Raw genomic sequence first — 27,542 nt, 5'->3', positions numbered from 1 at the left:
ACTTCTTCGCAGTAATTACAACAAAGCATTACTGCACGTCTTCACCCTTTTTTTCTGAGAAAAGTAATGGCTTCTTAGAAAATCTGGTCAATAGAAACGGATGGCGGATTCTCCCTGATAAATTCACTCAGAAACTTTATACAATACACTTATTCTTTTGAATATTCCTTAACCTGTATTTAAATCCACATACTACAATAGGCTACAAAACACAGGTAGTCTTGTGCTGCTGGTGTCAAATGAACAATCAATGCAAAATTCTGGTTCTTGAAAATATCAATTACATAGTATATTTTTAATCATTTGTTACATTATTGACCAGTTATCACATTTTACGCTTTGTTATTTTTTTTTTCTCACATTTTGGGTCCTTGTCACAAATTAGGCTCAAAGAAGCCTTCTGTATGAATTTGATCTGAGGCCCCACTTCAATATTTTGTCAGAAAATTCAAGAAGACACTGAATGAGAACTCTTTACTATCATGGATGTACAAACAAGAGATTTTTTCTCCCAAAATAATCAAATAAATGAGAAAACACACATTCATCACATTTAGCACAAGTTGACCAAACTTTTCTTTTATTGTTTTAAGATAGAAAACAATCTGCAGTACTGATACAAGAAACTAAAGAGCTAAACAGACGAAAAATCAGTCCAACAAAATGGGTTCATTGTATATTTATTGTAAATAAATACTGTAAATGTATTTTGGCTTCATGGAAATGAAAGAACAGTGAGTCAACACTGAACTTAAACCTACACCTGCTTAATATGCAGACTTTTGCAACAGTGTCTACATCTGCTTCTCTAAGTAACTTTATCTATGGAAAAAAGAAGTGAAACATCATCACAGACTTTCACTATTCTCGTGTTACAACATCCTGTCATGTCATTATCTCAAGGTTACACAGAGGCCAGAGGAGGGGCACTGAAATGAATCGTTTCTTAAAGTAATTTTCAAAAACTAAAATGAAACAAGCAAGAAAGAACATGAAAAAAAACAAAAGAAATAAAGAAATAAAGAAAGAAAGAAAGAAAGAAAGAAAGAAAGAAAGAAAGAAAGAGGGGGTAGAACTCATGCAACATTTGACACATTTAAATGAAATAAATAAACTGAATGATTACAGCAGAAAAAAAAAGAATCGTTGGGAAAAGTGAGTTACCAAAAAAAAAACAAGAAAGAATAGAAAAGATTAAATGTGTCACTGGAGTTAGTGGATTTTAAAAAACAACACAGAACTTCCCCTTTTGACCTTCAAGTCAATCTATTGATCTCTGTTTCTCAAGATCCTGACATATAGTTGTACTCAACACCCTTTGAAAAACAATGTTCAGGGGTTGAGATGGAAAAAGACGTATAAAGTATTTTAAAATACTAACAAACAACTCTTTGCTGTGATGTCATGTCAATGAGTATGAAGCTTGAGGTTGGAACAGTGCAGAACCAAGAGTGGACCCTCAATACCAGTTAGTGGTTTTTACCTGCAGGTCATACACTGTGTCTGTATGAAGTATGTGGACAATGCAATTAATGCAGGATTCAAGCAATTCAAACCAGGGTGTCAAAACATCCAAGCAAGTGGTCTGTTCCTTTGGACTAAACTGTACATATGAGACTACTGTAACAATATTCAGTGAATCTTTAACTAAGAAAACAGAAAGCTAAAGACAGTATTTAGAATCTTTTACAGCGTTGGTAACAAAATTCCCATTTCTATTGACAAAGAATTCAGATTTCTATCCACGTGTCTTTTAAGAGTCTGTAACCTGGACTGGGTTTGTGACCTGTGGAAAGCTCAGGACTTGAGCTGTGCTTTGGTCTGCGTTAACTTACCAAGGTCACTCTGTAACCAAAACAGTTTTACTCCGCTATAAGAAGAATGATGTGACTTAAAACTGCTTCTTACCTATAACTGCACAGCTGGTGAACAAAAAAGACGCATCATACAATAAATATACCTCACTTGTGGCACAGGAAACAAAAGCTCTCCTGTACATGTGGTAAGCTCCAAAATACAGATACTTATCTGGCACAAGTGTTTCAGAACAGCTTTTTGTTACCATGACACAAATAAATAAAAAACACTACTTCAATCAATGCTTACAATAAATAAAAAAATTAAACTCTGCACAGAACAGGCAATTTTTAAATACATGTGACACGCTCCTCTTGAAGACAATCCTTCTCAGGGGTAACATAAGGCAAGTTTTTTAAGCCTGAATAGCATATTATCTGGAAAAAAATGTTCTGATCTCCAGCAAGGCAAAGCTCCAGAAGATTGATCATCTGCAAAATATTCAATACACAAAATGTCACATTATTGTTTCTGTTATTATTATTATTGTTGTTAAACTCTTTCATGCACTGATATGCTGAAATGCAAAATAAATGGAAAAATGAATAAGGTAAAGCCTGAATAATAATATAAGGGACAAAAAAGATAAACCTAAAATGTGCTCTAGCAAAAAAGAAGCTGACAATTTTCTGGAAAAAAAGCTGTTTTAAAAATCTCTGTCTTTACTTAAGTTCAGGTCAAAAGTAAAACATGAAAAATGGACTTTTCTCATCAACTAGCAAACTTTCCAAAATGCCTCAAATTTATGAAGTCAAAAAGTAATCTGAAACAGCTACCAAAAGAAGGCACCATTTTTTTAAATTGATACATTACTTTAAAAAATTACCTTTAGCAGGGATGCAGGTGTTAAACTTCCGTAGATCTTCCAATTATAATGTCATCGCTCTGCAACAAATGATCAAGATCATGATTTAAAACAAATAACTACGGGTCAGTGTAAAATAATCTTGTGTGTAAACTGGTTGAACACTGGTTTAGTCTAGGGTTAAGTTTTGACACAAACTCAATAAACCAAACCTTTATTATTCCTACATTATTAAACAAAATTGGTTTTCTGGTTAAACAAAAGTTACAACACAAGAAAGCTACACCTCACCTGTATCTGAGTATTTGCCAGGTGTGGAGGTTTGAGACCAACACTTGGTTTCCTTCTTGTACCTGCTGGTGAGCCGTTTTGACTCAGACTGGGGGTCCGCGAAAGTGGTGGGCGCTGCACAGACCTCTGGGATACGAATGAGGAGGACTCGTCCACTTGTCCTCCAATTGCAGACAGACAGCTGGGGTCTGAGCTGCTGAAGTGGTTGACGCAGTCTCCAGATGATTCAGTGCTGTCCACTGAAGCACAACCACAACAATACATCACTGTGGTACTTCACACAAAAGCCAATCTTTCAAAACCACATGCAAATATAAACAGTTTCCTGAGAAAAAACGTAACCACTTCATATAATTTTTTAAAGTATTCACTGCAATCCCTTGTTTTTAATATCCCTTGATATTCAGTGTGTGAGAGTGTGTGTTCATTTGTTGGTTCGGTTATTTACAACCAGGGCTTGATATTAACACCGGCCAACCGGCCAGATGCAGGTGGATTTCGGCAGTGGCTGGTAACACCGCCGCTCCCACTGGCCACTTTGGCGGGTTGAATTTTATCTCAAACATGGAGTAGAGAGACAAGCAAAAAGATGACTGATGATGAAAGCTCTGAGGAAATTTAATTTACCTCTCCTTCATTGTCATTCTCATGAAAAAATAAATGATTTTCTGATTACAATCGTTAATAAATATTTAAGTAGACAGAGTCTCTTGCTGAGTTTTTATCAGTTCAATTAATCCCTTTTACCATTTTATTATAAGCAATAACAAACTACTATTTTAATTACTATGTTTTAATAGACTGCATATTTTCATATGAAAGGAGCACAATGTTACACACAACTTTATCAGAGCTGAATACCTGATTAAGGACCTGTGGATTTTAACATTGATGTAGTCTTGTTTTGAGTGTGCATAGGGCTCATTTATTTTTAAAGAGGTTGTAAATTCTTTTTAAGTAAACTTAAGCATGTCATCATCGGCTTTAATCATATTGAACATAATTGTCCAACAACAAATTGTGACCAGTGAAAATACTGAGTGGCTAGTAGCTCAGGGATACCACTAGCCACAGTGGCTGGTGAGCAAAAAAGTTAATGTCAAGCCCTGGATACAACTGTACCATGCCGTGCCATGATGATAGAATATCCCCCTTCTGTCTTCTGAGTAAAACCCAAAATATTCATTCATGTAAAAATCGAAAAGATAAAAATCAAATCACCCAGATTGTGATGACTTTTCCAGAGTTCATTGTTACGATGAAGATGATGCTGACGGAGATGGTGGATGTTCAGTTCATTGTCAGTCACACCTTCAGGTGAGGAGCAGCCAGCAGTCGATTCCATTCCCAGCGACTGGTTTCCAGCATAACCAGCAGGGGGCAAAGAACCTCTTCCGGAGGAGGAAGATGACTGGCTGACGGTGGTCGAGACTGTGCTACCAGAGCCGATGGAGTGTGGCCGTGGATAGTCTAAGCCCCTGTGTGAACAACAGGCCACAGGGACTGACGACACACAGATAGATTACATCAGAAAATAATGGGCTGAATCAGTGAGCAGGGGTACAAGCATGGCTGTCAAGTGATTCTGAAAAACATGTTTCACTATATTGTATTTATGACGTATTAATTTGTATGTAAGTTACAATAACAAAAAGATTAAATATGAAAACTGGTCTTGAGATTTTACTTTAAGTCCTTAACATGCAACATGAAGATACAATAAGGGTCAATACAATTGCCCCAAGATCAAAACTATTTGGACCAGATTTTGTCATATCCATCATGAATTGTTCCGAACAAGCCATCAGCTGTTAGTGTGACTGGAAGCATGTCTAAGGTTATCCTCATCAATAATCTGATTGTTTTTTTTTAAATTATAATTTCACAAATCTACCATCAATACATAAACTTGACCACAGCTTTGGTCAGCATATGGAAAAATGTCCCTTCACACTACTGGTTTCATCATAAAAATGATCTTTTAGATTTTCCATCTCTTTTCAGATAATAAAATAGAATGTGAAACCATTATTTCATTTAAAAAATGCTTCTAAACTTGGTTTGATGTGCAAAATGTTGAGCTGACAGATGCTTGAGAAATTATTTCAGCTGGATGCAGATCCTTACTTTTCCCTGGAAGAGCACAACTGACAGCTCGGTCACAGATGGCGGCATCACTGGGTTGAATGTCCATGAATGGTTTGCGGCCCATCCCCATAAACACCCTCTCCTGTAATCGCAGCTCTGTAACATACCGTAATTTTATGATATAGTTTTATTAACTTGTAAATCACTTGAATTTGAAAAAGGATATGTTGCTGTGTTGTTGTTGCAACCTCTATTGTGAGTGGCTTGATCCCACAGAATCCTCTCCAGGTCAGTGGTCCAGGCTTTCTTCACCTCCATGCTGGACGCCCTTAGGGTATAGGTGTCCTCAATCTTCCTACGACGGAACCAGATCTCAAAACACAAACCACTCACACTTGAGTTGTGTGTCATCCCGATGTCACTTGTCTGCAAGAAAAAAAACACAAAAAGATCCACAGAAATTACCAATACGAAAAAAAGCAAAACAACCTCAGAAACGTCACTGATATACATTGCAGATTATACTGATATCTATGACAGGGCAATCTATAATAAAGTGTTAGAACCACATAATAAAGCAAGTCCGTGCACAGACCTTGAATGACTGCTTGTAGACATACACATCATTGCCAATATCTGTCTTCTTGGTCTTGCTGAAGAGGATGAGCTCCTCAAAAAGAAAAACACGGCGTACACATTTCTTCTTCTTAAAGAAAATGGTGAACTCATCCTGGCGAACCAGCTGACCCTGCTCCTTCAAATTAACCTGAAAGAGCAGCAGACTAACAGTCAACATTACACCACAACTGTTTACCAAGTTTCTTATCTGTCATCTGAATATCTTACATCACACTCCTGGATGGCGTCCATGGTAAGCAAATCATTGCCGTGGCGCATCTGAAACCGAACCAGGTCTACAGCACCTTGGATCTCAGCCTTTGCCCGCTCCCTTTCACCACTTGTCAGATCCGGCACATAGGCACCCAGGCTGCATATATTTTGTGCACTCACACTGGTGTGCAGCGTATCCTGAATGATGTCTTTTGGCCTGTATGAGCCAGCAAGGGCCAGCATGTCCTGCAGCAGGAGGCTGTACTTGCTAATCCTTTGGATGGGCCTCAGTAGGTAAGATGAAAGGTCCATCATGTCCCCAAGCTCCTGCTGCTTCTTCTGCAGGTGGAGACAAAGTAGGGTATATGGGTACATATAGGGTACATGTGAAATCAGTTGTTAGCAGCCTTTAGCATGTCCATGCTAACTGGTGCAAGGCCTGATGATTTCCCACACGGTGAGGAGAAGAGGGTGAGGACAACGTACTGGTTTTCAGATGTGAGCTAAGAAGTGACGACATGGACCTGTCCTTCCATCCATCGTTATTGGGAACGTAAGATCTGTCTCCAATAAGATGGACGAGCTAGCTGTGCTAACCCAGCAACAGAGGGAATACCAGAAGACAGAGCAGCATCATGCTATTCACAGACATGCTAAAGGAGCTAACATCAGACACTAACGCCACACTGAAAGAGCTTCACCTGCTGTAAGCAGACAGGACACAAAAGGGAACTTGGACTGACCTTGAAGATGTCATGGCGATGGTGTAGAATCAGGGCATCAGACTGTGGCTTGTTTTTGCTGTACAGAGCGTACAGGCCAAAACTGTCACACTGCAAAAAGAGATAAGTCATATCAAAATGTGTAAGTTATTAAAAAGTCAGTTATATGTTAATGACCCTCGTAGTCTCAGTTTTCAATTGTGATGCTATAATTTGATTCACACACACCTGTTTCTGGTCACAGCTTGATGCGACTATGCAATGAGCTTTCTTTGAGATATTTTAACTAGAAATTTAAAAATCAGTTTCACATCAACTGAGTGTCTTTAAAACAACTTCTATGATAAAGATACTGACTTGACGTTTTAGACAAAAATAACAAAAAAAAGACATTAGGGGAAAACAAAAGATATTTTAAATCAAAAGTCAATCATTGTGTTTTATTATACACAATATCCAATCAGAATTAATGATGTACCATGTTATTTACAGCTGTTACTACCCACATGTCTGAGGAAGCAGCGGGCCACCATGGCAGGTTCCCTCTGGCAGGCCTCTAACTCTGGCAGAAAATAGTGGCTGTGGAAGTCGTAAAGCTTCTCCAGGTTTCCAAAGATGACACCTCGCTTTCCTCTGAGGTCCTGAGGAATGTCTGGTCTGTCCAGCAGGGGGTGGTAGTGTGTCAGGATGTAACCTAGTGAACGTACATATTCTCTCTCTGTCAACACCAGCTCCTCCAGGACACGCTGCAACCTCCTGGAAATCCAAACAGGAAAAATAACTCTTAATATCAAATAAATGTGTTCAGGATAAAAGTTTGATACATGGGTCACTCTGATCACACCCTCCATCAACACGATCCCCACTTAAATACTTCTGTCTAATTATTTTAAGGTGGAGAGATGTACTAACGGATCAGCAAAGACTCTTTTTTTAGTCACAAAATGTCCTTTGAGCTTGAATTAATCAATTTCAATTTAAAACTTTGTAAAAATGTATCCAAAGACGCCTTGTTCTTTGACAGTGACAGTAAAAAGGTTTTTGTTTTTTTTAAACAATATTCAGTTTTTAGTCCATGTTGAAGGTTAAAAAAAAGGTACAAAGAAAATCAGAGGGAACAATACCTGCAGCACTTCATTGTAAGCTAAGAGATAGAAGAGGAGGCCATATTAAATATGATTAAAGATGAAGAGGAACAAATATAAATTGAGTTGCATCATTAAGAAAAAAATCCAAAGTTGAATCACTGAATTTCATTTTGAAAAGCAAATGTCTATAAATTCGACCTAGCTTTTCAATCTGTGACCCAAGCAAGTTACACTAGTGCAATGAACTTACAAGGCGTTGCTGGCACTCTCATGAGGACTTGATAAATTAAACATCCCCTCGTATCTCCCGACTGGAAGGCTGGAGTGTTTGCAGCACACAGTCCCATCAGCTCCTGCAGTGGCCTGGCCGCTCATGCAGGAGTCCTCAGAGCAGAAGCTCCCGTGACGCGAGATCTGAAACTTCTGGGCTTCCTGAAGAATCCGACAAGATGGCTGACCATGGTGGGAGCAGGATGTCGGGGATCGAACCTGATGCTCTGGAGCACTGGACGACTCTGCCGTTGGCCCTCTTGTGGTGCAGGAGTCCTGGCTCACTGACCTTACTCTAAGACCTCGTCCCCATGGAAACCACTGGCATCCAACGGTGTGAGACTGAGACAGGGCGGCAGCATCTCTCTCACTCCTCGCTCTACTGGCCTGTCTCCTTCTGGCGTCCCGTTCTGTTTTCCTTACTGACCTATGGTTAAATGACATTGATGCACCAGTGTTTGTCAGAACTTTTATTATTATTTTTTTTCTTTTTCTTTGCTCCATAACTTTGTTTCAAAGAGCTGACATACAACCTTTACAATATGAGCCCAACTCACACACTGGTTGGGTAGTCATTTTAACTTGAACACTCTTGTGCATACATTTGTGATAAAAAAGTTAAAAAAAAAAAAAAAAAAAAAAATGCTGACAAATGTTTAATAAAATGATTTTGGATTCTTGTGTAAAATTCTAAATTCAGTGGCTTTTTTGTAAATTTCTTGCAGATTGTTTCTTAATGTCCCCATTTAACCTGCTTTTTTTACAAGGTCAGACTTAACCAACATGAGGGGTCTTTGCTTTTTTAGCTGCAAATTAAACATGTACTGGCAGAATCACATATAGTGGGATACACCATCCCTCTTTTCATACAGTTAATGAGCCGTTTACTAACTTCCTTTTATCAAAATACCAGCAAATTTGATGAGACAAGTTCAAATAACTGTTTGGCACTGTTATGAAATCAGAAAGTCCAACAACTTATTTGTGATGGTTTACTTGAAAGCATATAAGTGAAAAAATCTTGCAAAACAAATTACCTTTTAGGTGACTGTGGTGTGACCTTTGACCCCTGGCTGTTCCCAGCATCACTGCTGTCCTCGGGTTTGATGTTACAGCAGGCTAAAGGTGTTGAATTAGCGCTGCTGCTGCTGATTATAGGTCTTCTCTTCCCTAAATCCACAGATCCAGTTATTATGCCCTCCCACAGGGGGTGTCGAGGCCCAGGTGTTGTTTGTACCACCAGACTCTGGCCTCCAGGGGGCAGTGTCTGGGCATTAGTGCTCACTACATCAACATAATGTTCACATTGGCTATCAGGATTTGTTTGCTGGAAGGCTTCAGCAACATCCTGCATCCTCTCCTGAAGCTGCTGCCTGGCCTCTTGACATTTGAGCCAGGCTACATTCCAGACCTGCATCCCCTTCGAGCCCTGCAGCGAGCCAGCCTGGACCTTCACCTCCTGAAATCTCTCTGGGTCAAACTGTAAGAACCTGTCATGGAGAGCCTGTAAGGCAGAGCTGTCATCGTCTGGCAGGAAAATATTAACCCCTGTTGGGCCAGAGCAATGTGCTGCATAGGCATGAGGTGGGCAAAGGGATTCGGAGACTGGTCCGGACTCGGGGTTTTGTTGATGCACTGGCTGATCATCTGTTTGACTGATATGTGTTGAAGTTTCCACATGGCCTTTCTTTGAATGATTTCTGGAGGGACTCCTGTCCAGGAACTCAATGCATTCATTGGCAAGAGCTGTAGCCTGTTTGGAGATATTATGTCATTGTACATGAGAGCAAAAGTTCACACAGTAAATACCATTTGTTTTGACTTGAACATTGAAGACAAAGTATTACATACATAAAACTGAACTAAGAATAAAAGTGCCTCATTGTTGCTAAGGCAAAAACATTAACTGGGGTTAAAACATCAGATCATCATTTGATTTCTGCTCATAAAACTTTAACTTTGAATTACCAACCTGCTCACAAAAATCACAAACGTTGACCATGGTCTGCAGCTCCCTGCCACACGCCTCAGCCCTGCAGAGAAAGTCCTCCAGGCTTGACTTGAAGGTGCAAACTAGGGTCCGAAAGACCTCTGTCTCTGGGTAGGAGGACCCGCACTGCTGGAGTCGCTCTGCCTCTGACACTAATGTCATAGCATGCTGCCTCCGGTCCTGCAGGGGGAGAGAGAAATCCAGACAGGTTGACAGACACGGACATGGACACACCAGCACACAGAGTGAACCGACAAGAAAACATCGTCTCACGTTTGCTTCGATAAGAAAACCAGTGAAGCTGTTGAGGATCTGCTCCATTCTGTCTCCAGACTCTTCAACTGATGCAGCATCCAGAAGGTGTTGCTCTCCCTCTACATTGAACCACTGTTGCATCTACAGGGTCAGAAAGTGTAAATATATATGCATTATCATTTAAGGTAACGTTGTAAACAATTTGATTAATTTCTGTAAGTCATCTTCTTTAAATAAGCCTTTCCCTCTTATGAATACAAATGATGAGGTCTTTTATCAGTAATGCCTCTCAAGGAAACAGCCCCCAACAGAAACATAAACTATAAAACACAAGACAATCTTTTACCCACAAAACACTGAACTGTATCACTTTGTGTACACTATCTCAAATTAAACACCTTCCCTTATTTTTGGTTTTAATTTATTAAATCTTGCAATTTACAAATGAATTTTGATTTCTCTCCTGCAATAGCTCCATTACTAAAATTAACAAACACAACTTATTGTGAAAGTAAGTTGCATTCATCCAAACATTAGAATAGAGTTTTAATGGTAACCTGCAAGAAGTGCCCCTCCATTTCTCTGAGCTGCAGCAGATACTTCAGATGCTCCAGCGACAAGTTGGACCTCTGCACAAGAACATGAGCTTCTTCCTCCACAAGGTTGTATAAGCTCGTCACTGAGTCCACAGCATCACTGTGTGTGAAGGGGGGGAAGACAAAAAGTTCAAGAAAATCAGAAAAATGAAGATCCGAATGAGAAATGAGGCCGCACATTCACAACTAGGGAAAAACTTTTGATTTTCAGTTTCTGCACAAGGTCAGAGCTCAAGTATTAAATATTAAAAACTTGACGAGTCATCTTTCTTCCAACAGCCTAAAACTGCGGCACTTGGGATCAAAAATCAGAAAAAAATCTGTAAAAACAAGCCTGAAAGTTTGTTGTTGTTTTAAAGTAGATATTTTACCAGATGATTTTTATTTGTGGCAAAGTTTGTGTTTAATCCTGTTTTTTTTTCTTCATAAGTATATCTGACTGTGTGTGGTTAAAATGTACTTGGGCTGATGTGTACATGGTAATAAATTGTTAATTTTGTGTGTACCTGAGGTCTTCGCAGTCAGGGTACTTGAGGTCACTCTCCTTCCTCAGTCTTGCCAGCATTGCCCCGCCCTCCCTCTGTAGGCTGACCAATCGGCTGTCCTCCAGAACGTCTTGCATCAGTGTCCTCTGGTCCATAATGCACTGCTGTACAGTCTTTTAGACAAAACTAAACTCTGAGGATCAGCAAATGATGAATGAACTCATTCTAGTTTTAGTGTTAATGCTAATGTATTTGTAGATGTGACTGTACTTTAATCAAGCCAAAGAAACTTTTTTAGATTAAAGTCACATCCCGTAAAACCTGAGCCAAAAGAACCACTTAGTATGACAAGAAACCAGCAGATAGTAATGTACCTGCACACTGTCTGTCCTGTGTGGCTCCTCTTGCTTACTGATCGCTCTCAACAGGAGGCTGGACGCCTCATGAAGATCAGACACAAATGGGAAAAGTTTCTAGAGGACAAAAGGTATGTAAATAAGTATTATTGAGCAGTGAAAATAGAAACAACCTGATAGTGAAAAAGGAGAGGCAGTGGAGGACAGATAATCATGTCATGCTTTGTTGGACAGTCTCACCTGGTGCAGCTCCATCCAGTCACAGGTACTGTGAGGCAGTGTGCCATCCAGGTGGATGCTCAGCTGAGTCACCTCCACATGCTTGAACAAGGCTTTCACTGAGGTCACCATTTCAGTCTGCTTAAAGAAAAGATTGTTAATCAACTAGCTTTTAAAACGTCTCATTTAATTAAATTGAATCTTTTCTTTCATTTGACATTGCTTCTGAAAACTGGGGAATTACAGGTGACGTCTTGGTTATTCGTTATTGACACTTCTCAGGGATTATGATATTTATAAAAACCTGGGGAAAATGGTGCAATGTCATAAGCAGTGAAATAGATTGTGAAAAGAAGACCTGGATCCCTGGGCAGTGCTCTGGCCGAGGGCTGACGTCCTTGTTGATGAGCAGCACAAAACTGTGTATGGCATGGTGAGTCTGCTCCTGCAACAATCAAACACTTTCAAAACATATTCATAGATCTTTTTTTATAACTAGTTGTACCTTCAATCAAAAAAACTGAAGGGAAGCACTTTTTGCCACATAACCAAACCCCTCAGGATGTTGGTTATTGTTTCCACTCAGGAGCGTATTCATTATTTAGCAACATCATCAGCATGAGCATGAGCAAGCCTCTTCAGCATGAAAAAACTGCTTTGCTGAGTGTAATGCAGAAAGTTTTAACCTGAAGTGTCATCAAGGCCTTATAGAGCTGTGGTTGAGGGTTTGTCCTCCTTGCATCAAATATGAGCGTCATTCCAGCTTCTCTGATTTCTCTCCTGGATATCGATAAAAAAACATCATGTATTATTCATAAAGCCCAAGTATAAACATGAGCTGGAATATAGTTTGCCTGTTTCAAACCTAATGAGGTAAAAAAAAAAAAAATCCTCATTCATTCTTTATTTGGCATGCAGATGTAACCTGGTGATAGAGTGAAAGTAGAGCAGCATTTTGAAGAGCTCCTGGCTTGTAACAGCTGATTTCCATCCTTGGTGGTTTCCATAGAGCTCAACTATGGCTCTGCCCGTCCTGTCTCTTCCGCCTAGGAGGGTTAGAGTAAGAGAAGTTGAAAGTATGAAGAAGGTACATTGTGAAAACAGGTTAATAAAAGATACTTCAAAACATTTAGGATTTTTACTGGAATGAAAAAAAGCTTGAAAACATAATGACTCTGTTTTTGTGTTTTAATTAGGGCTGTCATTTTAACGCGTTAATTAGATTAAATAATTACACCGCAAATTAACGCGTTATGAAAATTAACGCAGATTAATTTGGATCCCAAACCTGCGTGGCGTTTAAAGACGCACTTATTTTCAAATGTCTGGCATTTACAAACCATTTGTCCTACTTGGAAAAAGTGGTGTTCTCGTCAGATTTTCAAATTTCCGACGGTCCCGGTCTTCACATGTCCTTTTTGAAAATCTGCAGAAAATCAACTGTTTGCTCTAACTCAATTCTGTAAAAAACAGATAATTCTAAACTCTTTACTGCATTAAACAAGCCCTGAATGATCAATATTTGTCCTGTATCTAAATCTAAAGAATTCTTTGAAATTTGCTTCCATCTTCCTGGTGTCATGTTTCAGCTTGGGGGTGCTCTGCACCAATCAGCAACAGTTTGCGTGTTCAGAGCATGTAAAACTGAAAATACTTCACTCTTCTTTGATCCAAGACTTGAATTAAGTGTTTTGTACATAGTTCCTCACAGTTTTTAGCCTTTAGCCCTGGTTCTCCTGACCTCATAGAAGTATAGAAGTTCATTTTGCAGTGAAAATTGAGTCCACAGTGAGTAAAAATGTGACAGAAGCAAAAAACGTCCTAAAAATCAAATCAGCTTATCTTAGGTGCAGGACTGTGTAGATTTTGTAAAGATAGAAAAATAAAACTTTATTCGTGTGTTCCTTATACCTCAGGGTACCTAAAAAATGTGTTGTATATATTCCCACCTTATTTTTAAATGTTTTTTTAATATCTTTTAATGTAATTTTAATGTCCTGGAATTCAAATTCTTTATTTTGGGACCTTAAGCAGATATGAGATTAAAATGTAATTAATTAGATTAATTAATTACAAATCCTGTAATTAATCAGATTAATTTTTTTTAATCGCCTGACAGCACTATTTTTAAAATCATATACTGTTCCAGCAATCGACTTACCTGTGAGAGAAGCCACGCCTACATAAAGGGGGTGGGCTTTGGGGTCTGGGGATCCCAGGTGGAGGTGGTCAGGTCTTGGGCGAGCAGAGACAGGCTGAGAGATATTTGAGGTCTCTGTTTCTAGCTGTTTATGCGTCTGTGACAGGTTCGTAATCTGGGGGTCGTTGGTTGTGGTCATGAACCCTTGCTGAGCACCATCTGTAGAAATTGGATACATTTTTTTGGGGTGGATATCTAGATGTAAACATTCACATCATGGTTTAAAAGGGTTGAAAAATAAAGGTTAAACTCAATTTTTGTTTATAATTCCTCTGTACCTGCGCTGACTTTGTTCTTCCTGTTGACCTTGGGTGACACCAGTCGAAACGCTGTGCTGTGTTTGCATTTCACCACATGCAGCTGAGGAAGCTCTGAACAGAAGTCTTTGGCTTCTCTCCTTCGACAATTTTGACCTTCAACGATGACTAGCTCACACTTCTCCGAAGTGTCTACCACAGCTGTGGAGAGGGAGGAACATCTGCCATCTGACATGGATTCTGGTCTGGTAGCAGGAGCTGACGGAGACTTCAAAACACTTGGATCTGCTCCCATGGATTCATTCCTGCTCTGATGTCTTTTATGAGGTTTAAGGTTCATTTTGGTGTCCGAACCATGACTAGTACCAGATGGTAGCATTTGGTGTTCAGCAGTGATAACATCAGACTGTTGAGGGACATTTGAGCTTGAAAGAGCTCTGGTTGTATTGAAACTGGTTCCTAATGCTAAGTTTGACCCATTCACATTGTCGCTGGGAAAACGGCTGAATGGCACAGCGATCCTTTCAGATTTCTTTTCAGGCATTGTACCAGTCTTTAATACGTTAGTTTCTCTGTAATTAATACAGGGAAGAGTGGTCGTATCCCCTGCTTTCCAACAGGGGGCAGTATTCTTCTCCCCTGACTCCTCACATATGCCTCCACTGGCAGATGAAGCAAACTGGTGTTGAATCCCAGGGTCAAACCACTTCCCCTGAACATTACACCATGGATCCCTCATGTTAGTATCTTGCAGTTTCAGTCTGTCATCACACTGTGAGAACTCACCATCCTCCTCCACCACAGCTGATATATTGTCTTTATCTTTCTTCTGTCCAAAGGTCACAGGGTTTTGGATAGCAGCCTGGTAAGAGTCTCTGTATCGACACCTTAGCTCTTGAGCTCTTGAACCCTTTCCACCTTGTCTCCTTCTCATGCAAGGGGTGCAGGGTTTTTCAGAGAATCGGACAGTGCGGATACACTGAGAGGTATCCTGGGTATTTGGGAGAGGGTGATGGGACCAGGACTGGGAATGATGGGGAGCAAAAGGAGTCCGCTCTTCTGTGGATGTAACAAGCCTTGTGGGTGCAGCTGCCTCTGATCTACAGGGACTTTGTAGCTTTTGTAGTTGTGTTTCTGCAGGAAACTTCAAGTGTGCCTGTGTCTGCGTTTCTGATGACATCTGTGCGCTTGGCTGTCTTTGTGTTGACCTGAATGTCAGCATTGGTGCTTGTGGTTGCATTTGTGTGCATTTTTGTGGATATCTTTGCATGTGTGGTTTGATTTTAACATTTGATTGCATCTGCATCTCAAATTTCTCCTTTTCTTCCTTGACTGTCTGAGCTCTACTGAAAAGCATAGTTGCTTGCAGAATATCAATATATTCCCCCTCTGCAGGAACTTGACCCGCTGACCATCTACTATTTGTTTCTGTATTTTTGTCTTGCTCTATATCACCTTTACACTTGTCATCATCTACAGCTACAGGAGAGCAAAGACCTAAAGTTGTGCATGCTTTTGTTGCTGTATTTGGACCACTTTCAGTTGAGCAGCTGTCCCAGCTGTGAGTTACCCCAGTAGTCTTGGGCTCTGATCCAGTTGCTTGTACTTTGACCAGCCTGGATGAAGAAGCAGTCCTAGAATCCACGAGGCAGAGTGAGACTGCAATGCCGTGCTTTGCTGGACATATTCTAGTCTCCACAGAGAAGGCAGAGGGATGTGAAGAAGAGGTTGAAATAGGATTTTTAATGGTCACAGGATAATCTTTGGGTGCAGATTCTTTTAAGGGAGAAACGGGTAAAGACAGATTAGAAGGAGAGCTATCGGTCTGAGGAAGAGGTGCTTGAAGAGGGAGCAAAGAAGCTAAAAGAGGACGTGCAGGAGGAACCGAGGCCATGCTACTCCCAGCACACAGTGGCACATCCACTAAATTAGGCAAGGCCACCTGTTCCCATGGTAACCTCACTACACCTCTCTCAGTGGCAAGAAGGCATTGGCTGAGAGGTGTTCCATGGCGGCCTCGGTTGATCTCCTCTAACCAGTCACAGCTGAATATACAAGGATAAGAAGTTTCGGGTATTGGAGTCTCCTCAACTACTTCTATGATGAGCTCCTCCTCTTCCAGGAGGCTGCAGACCACGATACGGGCTGATTGGTCACAGAATGGGGCCACCTGGAGGTAGAAGTCGCCAGGCTGAAGCTGTAGGGGGCTGATGGGAGCGAGGTGCACAACAACTTGGTCACGTAAACAAAGAGGCCAGCCCTCATACAAGAACAGAGCATCAGGGTATGGAGCCTGAAGGGGGCACAGGAATGCCAGGATGAGATGAGAAATTTATAAGATCAGATCACATTAAATATTTGTCCGTTCTATTGTAATATAATGTCCAGCAAGATCAAACTCTAAATCAACAAATGTAGTCAGGGAATGTCTGTGGACACTTTACAGATTAAATATCATGGATAACAAAATGTGACTTACACATGCAGCCTGCTGCACAGTGTCTAAAATGTGCTTTGCCGGGACCAGAAAGTCCAGCAGGCACCGAAGGGCATCTCCCTGGTATCGACTTTCAATGACTTGGAAGAGCTGGCTGAGGAGAGTGGGAGCAGTGGCCTCAAAGGGTGGATACAGCACTGACAGCAGGTTCTGGATCGAGTCCTCCAAAGAATCAAGGTTCTGAGGAGTAAGGAAAAACGAAAAATTCATTATTAGTTCATGCAATATCATTCACCAGGTAGGTGTGTCACCATCTGTTTGTGATTAACAGAAATGTAGGACTTGGATTAATAGTTGATCATCCACATCAAAGTTGTCAGTAATTTCTAAGATTGGATTTAAAACCATTAATTCAACACACTGAATGGGGTGTAACGTAAATCGCATTTCTTTAAAAACCATCACATTTAACTCCTTAGCCCCAAAAGAAAATAACAAGCCAGTTGAGATGAAGATATACCTCTGCTAGGTCTGCAACCATCTTTGGCAGATTAATATTTTATTAACAAAGATTAAATATTGATGAAAGAAACAGAAGCTGAAGAACAAGCTTGAAACAAAACCTTTCAATTTCTTGTTATTCGCGTCCACAATTTTATTGTATAGATATAATATTAATGAAAACATTTAAATGACAGGGTTTGAAAGGTTGGGTTCCGCAACTGTTGAGAAATCTTGGGAAAACTTGAACAGTATTCTGAACAGTATTCAACACTACCCCTGTCTACACAAGCCAACAAGAGCACTGGCAAAAAAGCTGCACTACGAAATTATTTCATGAAGCAGAGATTCTGATTTTCTCGAGTCTTGTATTTTTTTAAATCTCTCTGCTCACTTAAGTCTTTTTTTCTATTTTTCATGTTTATCAGGTACAATTTTAGCAATAGTCTTCCTCAATTATTTGACTTTAGTTTTGTATAATTCTCTGTTGTTAACACTCTCTGTACAGGTGCTTTTGTCTCTGTGTTGCGTGTGGGGTACAAATGTTTACAATTAGAATGGCTTTCCAAAGCTTTGTCACTTGATAGAACATACTTGAGAATACTGCATACATTAGTTTTTAAACACATTTATTAGAATTAACAATAACTAATTCTATTGTGACAATAATAACTTGGGATGCACGATTCAACTTTTCTGGTTCCTATACCGATCTAGTATCAGTGTTAAATAATAACCTGCATGCCCTACTGTGGAATAAGACCGGAAATATTTTGGGTAAAAGGAAAAAAATGGGTATATGGAATTACTAAAGTTAGAAGTTATTTAAACTGCAAAATATTTAAATGTTTATTATCAAAACAATTCTTCAGAATGTACACAAGTTCTTTCTAAATGTAAACTTTTACACCCTGTTGACTGGTAATGCAGCAAAAAAACAAGTGCATGGGAGGCAACATTTCAAATAAAGTAGCAAAAAGCTCTTGTCAGAAAGAAAGGCAAAGAGCTGTTTGCCTAATAATACCTGGTGAAAGGAAATGTTTAAAAACAAACACAAAAAACAACTTTAATTCCAATTTTTACATTATAATGGAAACTATTTCCAGTTATTTTTTCTGGGTTTAATATTTCAGCTCGTCATTACTTGTCTCAGATGATTTAATTGGAATCCTCTGTAAGGAATAGAATAGCCAAACAACAGGAAACATGGACTCAGTCACTTTCATCTCATTGGGGGCTGACTGTAAATTACACAGGCTGTGTCCTCAACCTTACGACCTTCTGAAAGAATAGCCACACAAACACAAACACTCCGTGCTCGTCATTTAATGTAGCCAGCCTGCCTGACAGAAAGCATCCAAGTAAACAAAGTGTGTAATTACTGGTCTCAAGGCTAGCTAGCCTCCAGGTTTATGGTTTCACATTCCCTTTGACCTGAACCCAGGGCCTACCCTCTTTTAGGCCCTGCTTTATTTAGCTCAGGAAAGGCCACAGCAGCAGACCTCAGGGTTAATGTATATATGCATGGCTCAGGCTCTGTGGGGAGGTGTATGCCATCAGGAAGCCTAATGTGTGAATGTGGACACATAGCATGCATGTTGCAATCTCCCCTTCCCTTGCACATGCCCAGTTTACTTTAAGAGGTAGCTTAAACTGGAAAATGCTCTCTTCAAAACCTCCCTGTCTTGAACTGAATGAATTATTTGGAACATAAAGAGAAAGTCAATGAACTTCCTTTCTAGCAGAGTGCTAGGTCACAGATCATTTCAGCCTCATATCTGTTGATCCAAGTGGTTTCACTAAACCAAAGGGTTTCCAACAAGGGAAGACAGATATGGATTAAGGGGGATAAAAACAGAAAGGGGAGTTTTTAAATTGTAATTCTCTGATGAACTCTGCCTGTTAAGCTCTGCTATCCATTATACATCTCCATTTCTGCACCTCTGGAAAGTAAAATTGTTGCTCTCTGCTTCAAAGAGCCTTAACATCCAGGATCTGCGTTTCTTAACAAACAGGCTTTCACTTTCTTTCATTCTCTGGGAAAAACAGTTTATTTGTTTGTTTTTTTTTGTGTTTGCCTGTATTCTTTTTTTCCTCTCAAGCAACATTGGTCATCCAGTCTTCCTGTCTTATCCTCTTACATTATGATCTGAAAACGCTGGACTCTAGGTCAGTCAGCAACCCCCACAATTTCTGGAACAGCACAATGACTCAGAGCATTCAGGTCAGCCCTGCTGCACCTCCAGCACAAATCACAATGATGGGAATTGTTTTATCATGAAGGAAATTGAAGAGGGGGAAACTAGTGCAGGAATGTTGTCAATAACATCAGTGGCTGGCCCAAGCACACAGAAAATTTTGTTCCAGCCTGTAAATTTTAAATGAAGTGTGCTACCATCCTGAAGACATGAGGCCTCTCTCCATTAAATCTTAAATAATGTCTGCATTTTTTTTTCGATGTGAACAGTCTGGGAGGTCTGGGTTTCTTGGTAAACAGAGCTTGAAAATGTCAGAAATAAACATGAATGTGGACTCAATGCCAAACCAAAGATATTGATTATAGTCGAAGTGTAAGTGTAGCCCCTTTAGTAATGAGTCAGATGTGGGAAGCAAGACTCCAACAAGACTATTCCGGGTGCTTGTTTCATGTAAAATCTATGTGTTTATTAACGTGTCTGTCTTTAGTATGATGTGTATGAGTAAACTGTATAAACCTGGCCACCTGCTTTGTCCAGATTACTGTTGCTGTAGACTCACAGTGCTCTATATAAACACTCCGATCTCTCTCACTCAGTCACTGAAATAAACGACGACACTTGCATAACGGTGGATAAGATGTCTCAGGACAGTTTGGATATCTCTGTCTAGTATCATTATGAAACAGAAATAGTCTCTGTACATTCCTGGTGTCAAACAAGTTCCTGCCTGGACAAGAACGAAATAATTCCCGGTGAGAAAAGAATCCAGGATGATTAAATACTTACGGGACAGTCACAGCCCAGTAAAAGCTAACCTCCACTTATTGTGTTGGCAGATCGTTTTGCTATTTAGTATGTGGTAGAGTGTGGTTTGAAATACGTTAGCGAGAGGTCAATGTGCGGTAATAGCTGCCTGATCTTACCCAAGAATTTAGCTATGTTGAGTGTTTTAGATAATTAACTTGGCAAGCAACTCCCACTGGGCCATCAGATGACAGCTTTATTGTTTTCAGAATCATTTATCAATTACAATTAAAGTTAAAAGTTTGGAAAAACCTCAAACTAAAATAAATGAATAGATTAAAAAATAACTCTGGAAAGAAAAACTCATCAGTAATTCATTAACTGCAGACATTAAGAATTAGAAAACAGATAGTAAAAGGGTGGTTGTAAAGCATTTTTTTCCCCACTTCAACAGCAAAATACGTGCATCCTCTTTAACTATGAGTCCAGTTATGCATTCCTAAAAGTATGTGCCTCATGTTTATGAGATGTTTGAGAAATGTCTGAATCACATAAGCAAAGATGATACAAATTGGCTACACTTCAAAGCCCCAGACACTGATACTGTCTGTAAATAAGCATGATAAGAATCCATTTCCTGTGTTTTTATTTATGGTTTTGCATCTTGGAGAGAAAAAAAGAAGAACTCAAATGCACCAACTCCCATCAGGATCATACTGTCTACTTAAAAATGATTTTTCTGTTGTCCACATAATGAAGAGCTTCAGGCAGCACCAGAAGTTATGTGGAGAAGAGTTTTCTATCTTTTTTAACCTCTTAAGCCCTGGTCTTTTCGGGGGGTTTCTGCTAAAAAAAAAATGACAAACCCAAATTGAAAAGAGTATATCTCTGCATCTACAAGGTCTCTTTGAATCATTCTGGTGTCATATTAAAGGGAAGACTTGTGAAACTTGTTCAGAGGTTTCAGTATTTGTATTTATGTCACTAGCTCAGACTCAAGTATTACTCAAACAAACAGAAACTTTGGTTAAAGTATGACTTGATAGTGTTTGTAGCTGAGTTTCTTCTGTTTAATCTAATGTGCAGTATGACTGTATTTATAAGTGATAAGTGCTTTGTTTTATGCATTTTGTTGAGGTTAATTATTTTGTTATCCACTGTTAGTGATAGGATTATGTTTTATTAGTCTAGACTTTTAAATATGAAGAAATTTCTTTCCTTCGGCTGAAATGTGTTCGTTTTCTGGTATATTACAAACTGACAGCTGTGTCCAAACAGTCCTTTGTTAATTGGGATGGGAATTGATAAGATTTTGTCAATACCGATGCCCATATCGATTCTGCTTATCAATCTGATCCTGTATCGATTCCCTTATCAATTCCTGTTGTGAATTTTCTTGGTACAAAAAGTAGCTTTAAAGGTTTTCCGTGTCAACAACATTTATTGAGTTCATACTGTAAGTGAATAAAAAGTAATTGGTCCCTGAGTCTGGATATTTCTGGGCAAAATTATACAGAAACAGGTAAAAATTGCACACAATGTGACATTAATGTACTGTGTTGTAATATATTAATAATTCAAGTAGGCCATCTAGTGTCTCAAAGTTGTTATAGCAATGGTTTAAGTTGTTTGGAAGCTTTCCATAGTTATGAAGTCAGCCATGAGCCTTTCAATTGCCTGTTAGCTTTAGACATTTGAAATTCTCAGTATTTTTTACAAAGAGTTGATGTGATATGTTTCTGTGATGAAAGTTGAAATTCTATTCTGAAGCTGAAGTGATACTGATGTATGCTAACTGCTAGCATATCAATGCAGTTTCCCATGTACGTTAGCATCAAGCTTGTGCTGTTTTGTTATTTTGGTAAATAAGGTGATTTATACCATTTTGAATGTACTGAATATAAATCTCCTGAGAGAGAGTAATGTACATTTCTTTATGAAGTCAGTTCTTCAGCAAAACTTCAAGCTGAAAATCCTGAATCAGAGTTTTCTTGGGAAATGTTATCTAACTGCTAAGCTAAGATAGCTGCAGCAGACTAATCGAAGTAAGGCCTGATGGCTCTGGCACAATGTGAAGAATTGATAAGGGAATGGTTAAGTACATAGGCTAACGATATCAATGGATTGAAACATTTCTTATCGATTCTCAACAGGAACTGGTTTTGATTCCCATCCCTACTAAAGACATATGAAACTCTAGCACTTTATACTCTTTGAAAGCTTGAACATACATTTACGATACTATGACTTTTAAGGTATGAACTATGAACAAGTCAACAAGTTATCACAGGGAGCATTTTTCCATTAACTCTCTTTTTCTTTAGAGGAAACACTTGTGTATTTTATCCTGCATTATGCACTTTGGTGAGTTGCTAGCTTTAGTCACCCATTCAGTGAAATAACAGCTTTTTCAATGAGAAACAGTCGTGACCAGGAAAAACAGACAGTGACAGACAATCCAAAACATTTTGTAAACCTGAGGAAAATCCAATTATCCAGTGAACAGATTAGCACTGACGCCCAAGCGATGCGGTGACAAATCACAGAACAATGGACAGAGACAAGTAGTGCATCACACCAGACATGGTGACTTCTCCAGTATCATAACATTACTTCCTGTTTTCATAGCAGCAATGAAGGAAATTATCTAATAAATATTAAGAATAAACTTGAACTAAATATACATATATATATCATTTCACTAATTTATCAGGACAAAGATGTGGGGGCAAAATAATAACTGCTGTTCCTTTTTGAATATCTAAAAGCAAACTATTTTTGATCTGTGCTGTTTATATCTTCATGATCCACAGCAAGAAAAAACACGAGCTGTAGATGTACCAGTGCCATACCTATTAAACCTTTTAAACTTAAAACTAAAGGCTGTAACATTGATTGTCAGATGTACCTCTTGCTCTTTATACACTTCCTACATCTTGTTGGTTTCTAACTGGACACTAACTCCCCAGCACAAGCAGTAACCAAATAACTCTGAGGTTTGACTTAAACACAGGCTGAGGAGCTCTTGAGCATGACCACTGAGGCACCATGATGGCCAGACGGTATATTTAGTAGCTTCACGGGGATCAGCAAATCTGGGCTTGTGGAGGGCAAACACTCATCATGGCGTCCTTGATCAGCAGGACAGTTTGAAGGTGGCTGTAAACTAGCAGTCAAGAAGCAGCAGAGCCTGTGTTTAAGTCATTAAAAACACGTCAGGGAATTATGAATGAGCCAGGACTTTAGACACGTCTTAAACTCATCACAAGTGAGTTGACATATCTGCACCGTGCGTTTGAGGAGTGTTATTAAACCAAAGTGTGGCTTCGCTTTCACTGACACACTCCTCTGTAATTAGCACACAGCTGTGCTTAATGGTACTTATACTGGAAGATTTAATAGCAAGCAACCAGAAACAATCACTATGATACGGGAAAAACAAGTGACAACACAGATTAACTTAACTCAGTCCTTCTCATCAGACCTGCATCACAATAACTCTAGTATGTAAGCTCCACTCACAAAATGTGTCCTGTTCAAGCCTCAAAGTAGACAGAAACAGAAAATGATCAGGCTAGCTCAGACACAGTTTTGAGAGTATTAGTGCAGCTCAACTAAATTCCAGGTGAATAAAAGCTTTTTTTTTCCAGAAAGAAACAAAGAATAAAAAGTATTGCTGTTGACCCAACACACTGAACCCCTGTTTCAGAGACACGTCTTAAAGCGCATCAGCCCAGAGTAACTGTCATTGAAGTGTTTTGCTTCTACACTGAATCTAGAAGCCTCCTTGATCACGACCAAAGCAGTGTAAAGGAAAGAGCTTGAGCTGAAAGCAAAATGATGATTTGTAGCTCTGCAAACAGAAATGTTGAGCTGACTATTGCGTATTTCCATTGAATCACCAGAACAGAACAAGAAGTCCTTCTGCTGAGAGTAAAAGGATGCTCTGTGTAACCTGCTCAACACAGGAACAAATACTCAAACATTGAGGTCACTCCCAAAGCAGGAATAGCTGGTTAATGGACTCTGGCTTCAATGAGATGGCAAATATGCTGGAGACTGGCTGAAAAATCACAGCTACACACACACACGCACACACATATAGATGTGCATTTCACAGCTAAATTGAATCTAGAGAAAGCTGGGCGGGCTTTTTAAAATTCATCTCCATACACAACATCCTCCCAGACATGAGTGCCAAACAGAATCTACATTATATATGATCAACACAACCTCACTGTAACTAAAGCACAGCCTTACATGGAGTGATTTAGAAATGGTCTCAACACTATGCGCAGCTGAGATTCTCCCCACGCAGAAATTATTAAAATTAAATAAATAAATTGGACTTTTACATTAATGCTAAAATGTCAGACAGAGATGATTTCCACTCACTTAATGTTTTGGGTCTGTTCTGCCTCCTGCATTACTCACATACCAGTAAACAGCAATCCAGGAAGGAGGCAGATACAGTGGCTGGTTTGTGAAATCTGCCTTAATGCTCTGTAACCTGAGACCTTCACCTTGAGTCAAAACACTTCAGCTGAGAGCAGCGGCTACAGGAAGCTATGGGAGCTATGTCACACACACACCGTCAGAGCACTAACATGGTCGGTAATATAAGGCTCCTTGTGAGTGAGCAATAAACAAGCCTGCAGTACAATTTAGAAAGAGAATAGCTGTGACAACAAGTCTACAACGTGAATAAAAGTGTTTTCACATACTGAGGGCTATTTAAGAAGTAGCTAATGATGTCATTTAGTTTTCTCAGAGTATGAAGTCGCATTTCCATTTGTTTGTCGGACAAACAGCTCGTCATCTGAAGATTTTAGTACAGGAGAAACAGCTTGTGTTCAGTAATTTGCCTTTAAATCAAAATGATGTTAAAGACAATGAGATAAACGTCTTAAGCTTGAAAAGCTCACACCATACACTGTCATTTCACTGAGATGAAGAATATAACAGAGAAATACTATACTGAAATCCAGTTAGCTCAATCTTTAAATCCAGCCTCTTTTACACAGATTAGCAGTGATATTAATACATCTATCTCCCTGTTAGAAACAGCGTCTGTGAGTAAACAAAAATGAATTTTAATTCAAAGTTTCTTTAGTGCCTTGAATTTTTCAGTGTGAGAAAAAAAAACACTGAGGTAAGTTAAAGTTTAATTATGACTCACTGATTACTGTGTTACTGCATAAGACCAAGGAGATCATCCAACAGAGACATTACCAAAGACCAAAATATAAAAGCATGTCAGAGTAAACAGAATGTATTCTCAAATTACCATTTTCTTTTCTGCAAGCTCTCATTTCCATTCATCACAACAGCAGAAGTCGCTGCAATAATCCAGGTGGAATTATAATAATCTGCAGAGCTGCCGCTGCCGGCTCCGTGGCTGTTTGACCAAAATAAAATCCATTCTGGCCAGATGCACGCTTACAGCCGAGCAAGTGAAGACAACCAGGAGCCAGCTGGATGAGCATTCGTAAGGTTCCCCTGAAGACGCAGAGTCGCTGGTTTCGTGATCCTGTGTCCTCTCACGCCATGTCTCTGATTTACTGCTCTCTTTGCTTCTGTATCTGCAGCTCTGCCTTCTGTGTGTGCTCTCCCTCCCTCACGCAGTGACTCAAGAGCTGGGCGCGTGTTTGAGTGAGAGGGGTATGAGGAGAGGCGAGAGACGGAGACAGAGCGAGAGAAGCGTGGCATTAAATCCAAGTATGTGCAAGTGAAAATTCTTGGGTATTTCTCTGTGGCATCTTCTTACACTCCCCCACCCCCTGAGCCCCCCAACACTGCATACACACACTCACACTTGCAAACATGCACAACCAACCAAACACAGGGGATCAATAATGTGGTTATAATTTCAGTGTAAGGCCAAAAAAGATAATCCCTGGTATCAAAAAGCCCTGGCAAGCCCAAAATAAATAAATAAATAAAAGAATAAATAAATTAACTATGCATGCAGATTTAGGGGATGTTTTTATATGTCCTGGAATCATTCCTGTTGTTTCACAAATTTGCTCAACTGTTGAATTTTAGTTCTGACCAAAAAGCTGGCACTGGTCTCTTCGAATGAGACCTTGAGATTTGATGATAACATCTGAGATAGGCATGAACTGTTAATGGTTAAAATCGAGTGAATTTCATTTTGATAATTATGTTAGAGGGTGTTTCTGGTTAAGTGACAGGCAGGCTCAGGGTATATATTTCATTTTATGATATAGTGTGATAGTATCTGTGAAGTCCCCATCTGTTCCTGATACTGAGTTTTAAAGCAAATTGTTCACTCTATTAGCTACTGGGTGCCCGCCTGTCAGTCAGCTGAGCTGTGCCTCCAATTGGGCAAATGTGATCTTAAAATCTTCAAAACTTCTAAGTTCTCCTGTCATCTGAAGTCTGAAATGTGAGTTAAAAAAATATATCCCAGATATTCAAACTGAAGTTATTTTTTTGTACCAGGCTGTAAACATGTTTATTTTTGCTGTAAAAATTCAGATGCTGCTTGGTTCATGTAAAAGGGTCTGAATGGTGAAAAAGAGTGCACAACTATGGCCATGTCCACACGTAGCCAGGTATTTTCAAAAACAAGTATCCACCCCCTCGTTCGTTTTAAAACATACTTTCGTCCACACGCAGTGGGTAAATCCGCCGGTGAGTGCAGCTCCAATCACGTCAAACCCATAATGGGCAGTGTCAGAAAGAGCCCCCGTCATTCAGCTGTGACGTTTGAGAACTGAAAACTCAGCGACTTTCCAAAGTCTTCACTTTGGCCAGAGTTTTCAGAAAAAATCGTTTTCAGTGATGTAAAGCTGTTTCGTGTGGACGACAGGCGTAAACGTGTAAAATATATGCAGTTTCCCAAATACAGGGCTTCGTGTGGACATGGCCTAAAACTACACAAAGAAGAGTTGTATTCATGGCATTAATGTAAAATAACTGTTACATGAAAAATAAGTGTCAAACAGAAGTGGAAACAGAATGTCATCAATGGATTAATGGAGCCTCAATTTATTTGAGCTTTTCTAAGAACTTGACTGTTGCCCAATAAATAATTTCCTTTCTTGTGTTTTTCAGGAAGAGTTAGTTATGGGTAAAAGTCGAAAAGGCATTCAAGCTACTAAATGGCTTTCAATGAAAAAAATACTTGTTTATCTAAATGAAGAGGCAGATACAAACATGAGAAAAAAAAAACAGAAAAAAAGACTATTCTTTTTTCAGAAGAGGTCTGAAGGTAAACTGTTTTGGGGAAATTAAAGCGGGTATTAGTACATGATGCAAACAATATCCAGAGAAAATTATGGATTTCATATTTTAAAGTAATGCTGATATTATCTATTCTTGCTCTA

At 39.4% G+C, this 27,542-nt stretch overlaps 1 protein-coding gene across 2 annotated transcripts; it reads right to left on the bottom strand.

Moving 5' to 3' along the window:
- Positions 1-669: 669 nt before the first annotated feature.
- Positions 670-25,821, bottom strand: LOC141799470 (pleckstrin homology domain-containing family G member 4B-like). Of its 2 annotated transcripts, XM_074681713.1 has the most exons (25): positions 25,478-25,821; positions 16,790-16,987; positions 14,332-16,603; positions 14,015-14,212; positions 12,779-12,899; positions 12,540-12,633; positions 12,212-12,298; positions 11,875-11,991; positions 11,653-11,751; positions 11,300-11,451; positions 10,755-10,893; positions 10,216-10,338; positions 9,925-10,122; positions 8,990-9,705; positions 7,933-8,379; positions 7,101-7,350; positions 6,616-6,705; positions 5,888-6,211; positions 5,637-5,807; positions 5,290-5,467; positions 5,081-5,197; positions 4,175-4,456; positions 2,954-3,192; positions 2,684-2,742; positions 670-2,288 (listed from the first exon to the last, which is right to left on the bottom strand). In XM_074681713.1, exons 1-24 carry the CDS (start codon positions 25,478-25,480, stop codon positions 2,704-2,706), a joined length of 6,654 nt encoding a protein of 2,217 aa, XP_074537814.1. In that variant the 5' UTR covers positions 25,481-25,821; the 3' UTR covers positions 670-2,288; positions 2,684-2,703. The 2 variants fall into 2 exon arrangements, with proteins under 2 accessions (XP_074537814.1, XP_074537815.1); XM_074681714.1 differs by lacking the exons at positions 670-2,288; positions 2,684-2,742; positions 2,954-3,192 and having other exon boundaries at positions 4,313-4,431.
- Between the last annotated feature and the right edge of the window lie 1,721 nt (positions 25,822-27,542).

The sequence above is a fragment of the Halichoeres trimaculatus genome, unplaced genomic scaffold (genome assembly GCF_033239565.1).
Source record: "Halichoeres trimaculatus isolate MK-OKI-2021-1 unplaced genomic scaffold, fHalTri1.1 fHalTri1_scaffold_11, whole genome shotgun sequence".
NCBI classification, from domain to species: domain Eukaryota; kingdom Metazoa; phylum Chordata; class Actinopteri; order Labriformes; family Labridae; genus Halichoeres; species Halichoeres trimaculatus.
Note: the sequence above shows the minus strand (reverse complement) of the source record. Positions and strands in the feature narration are given on the sequence as shown.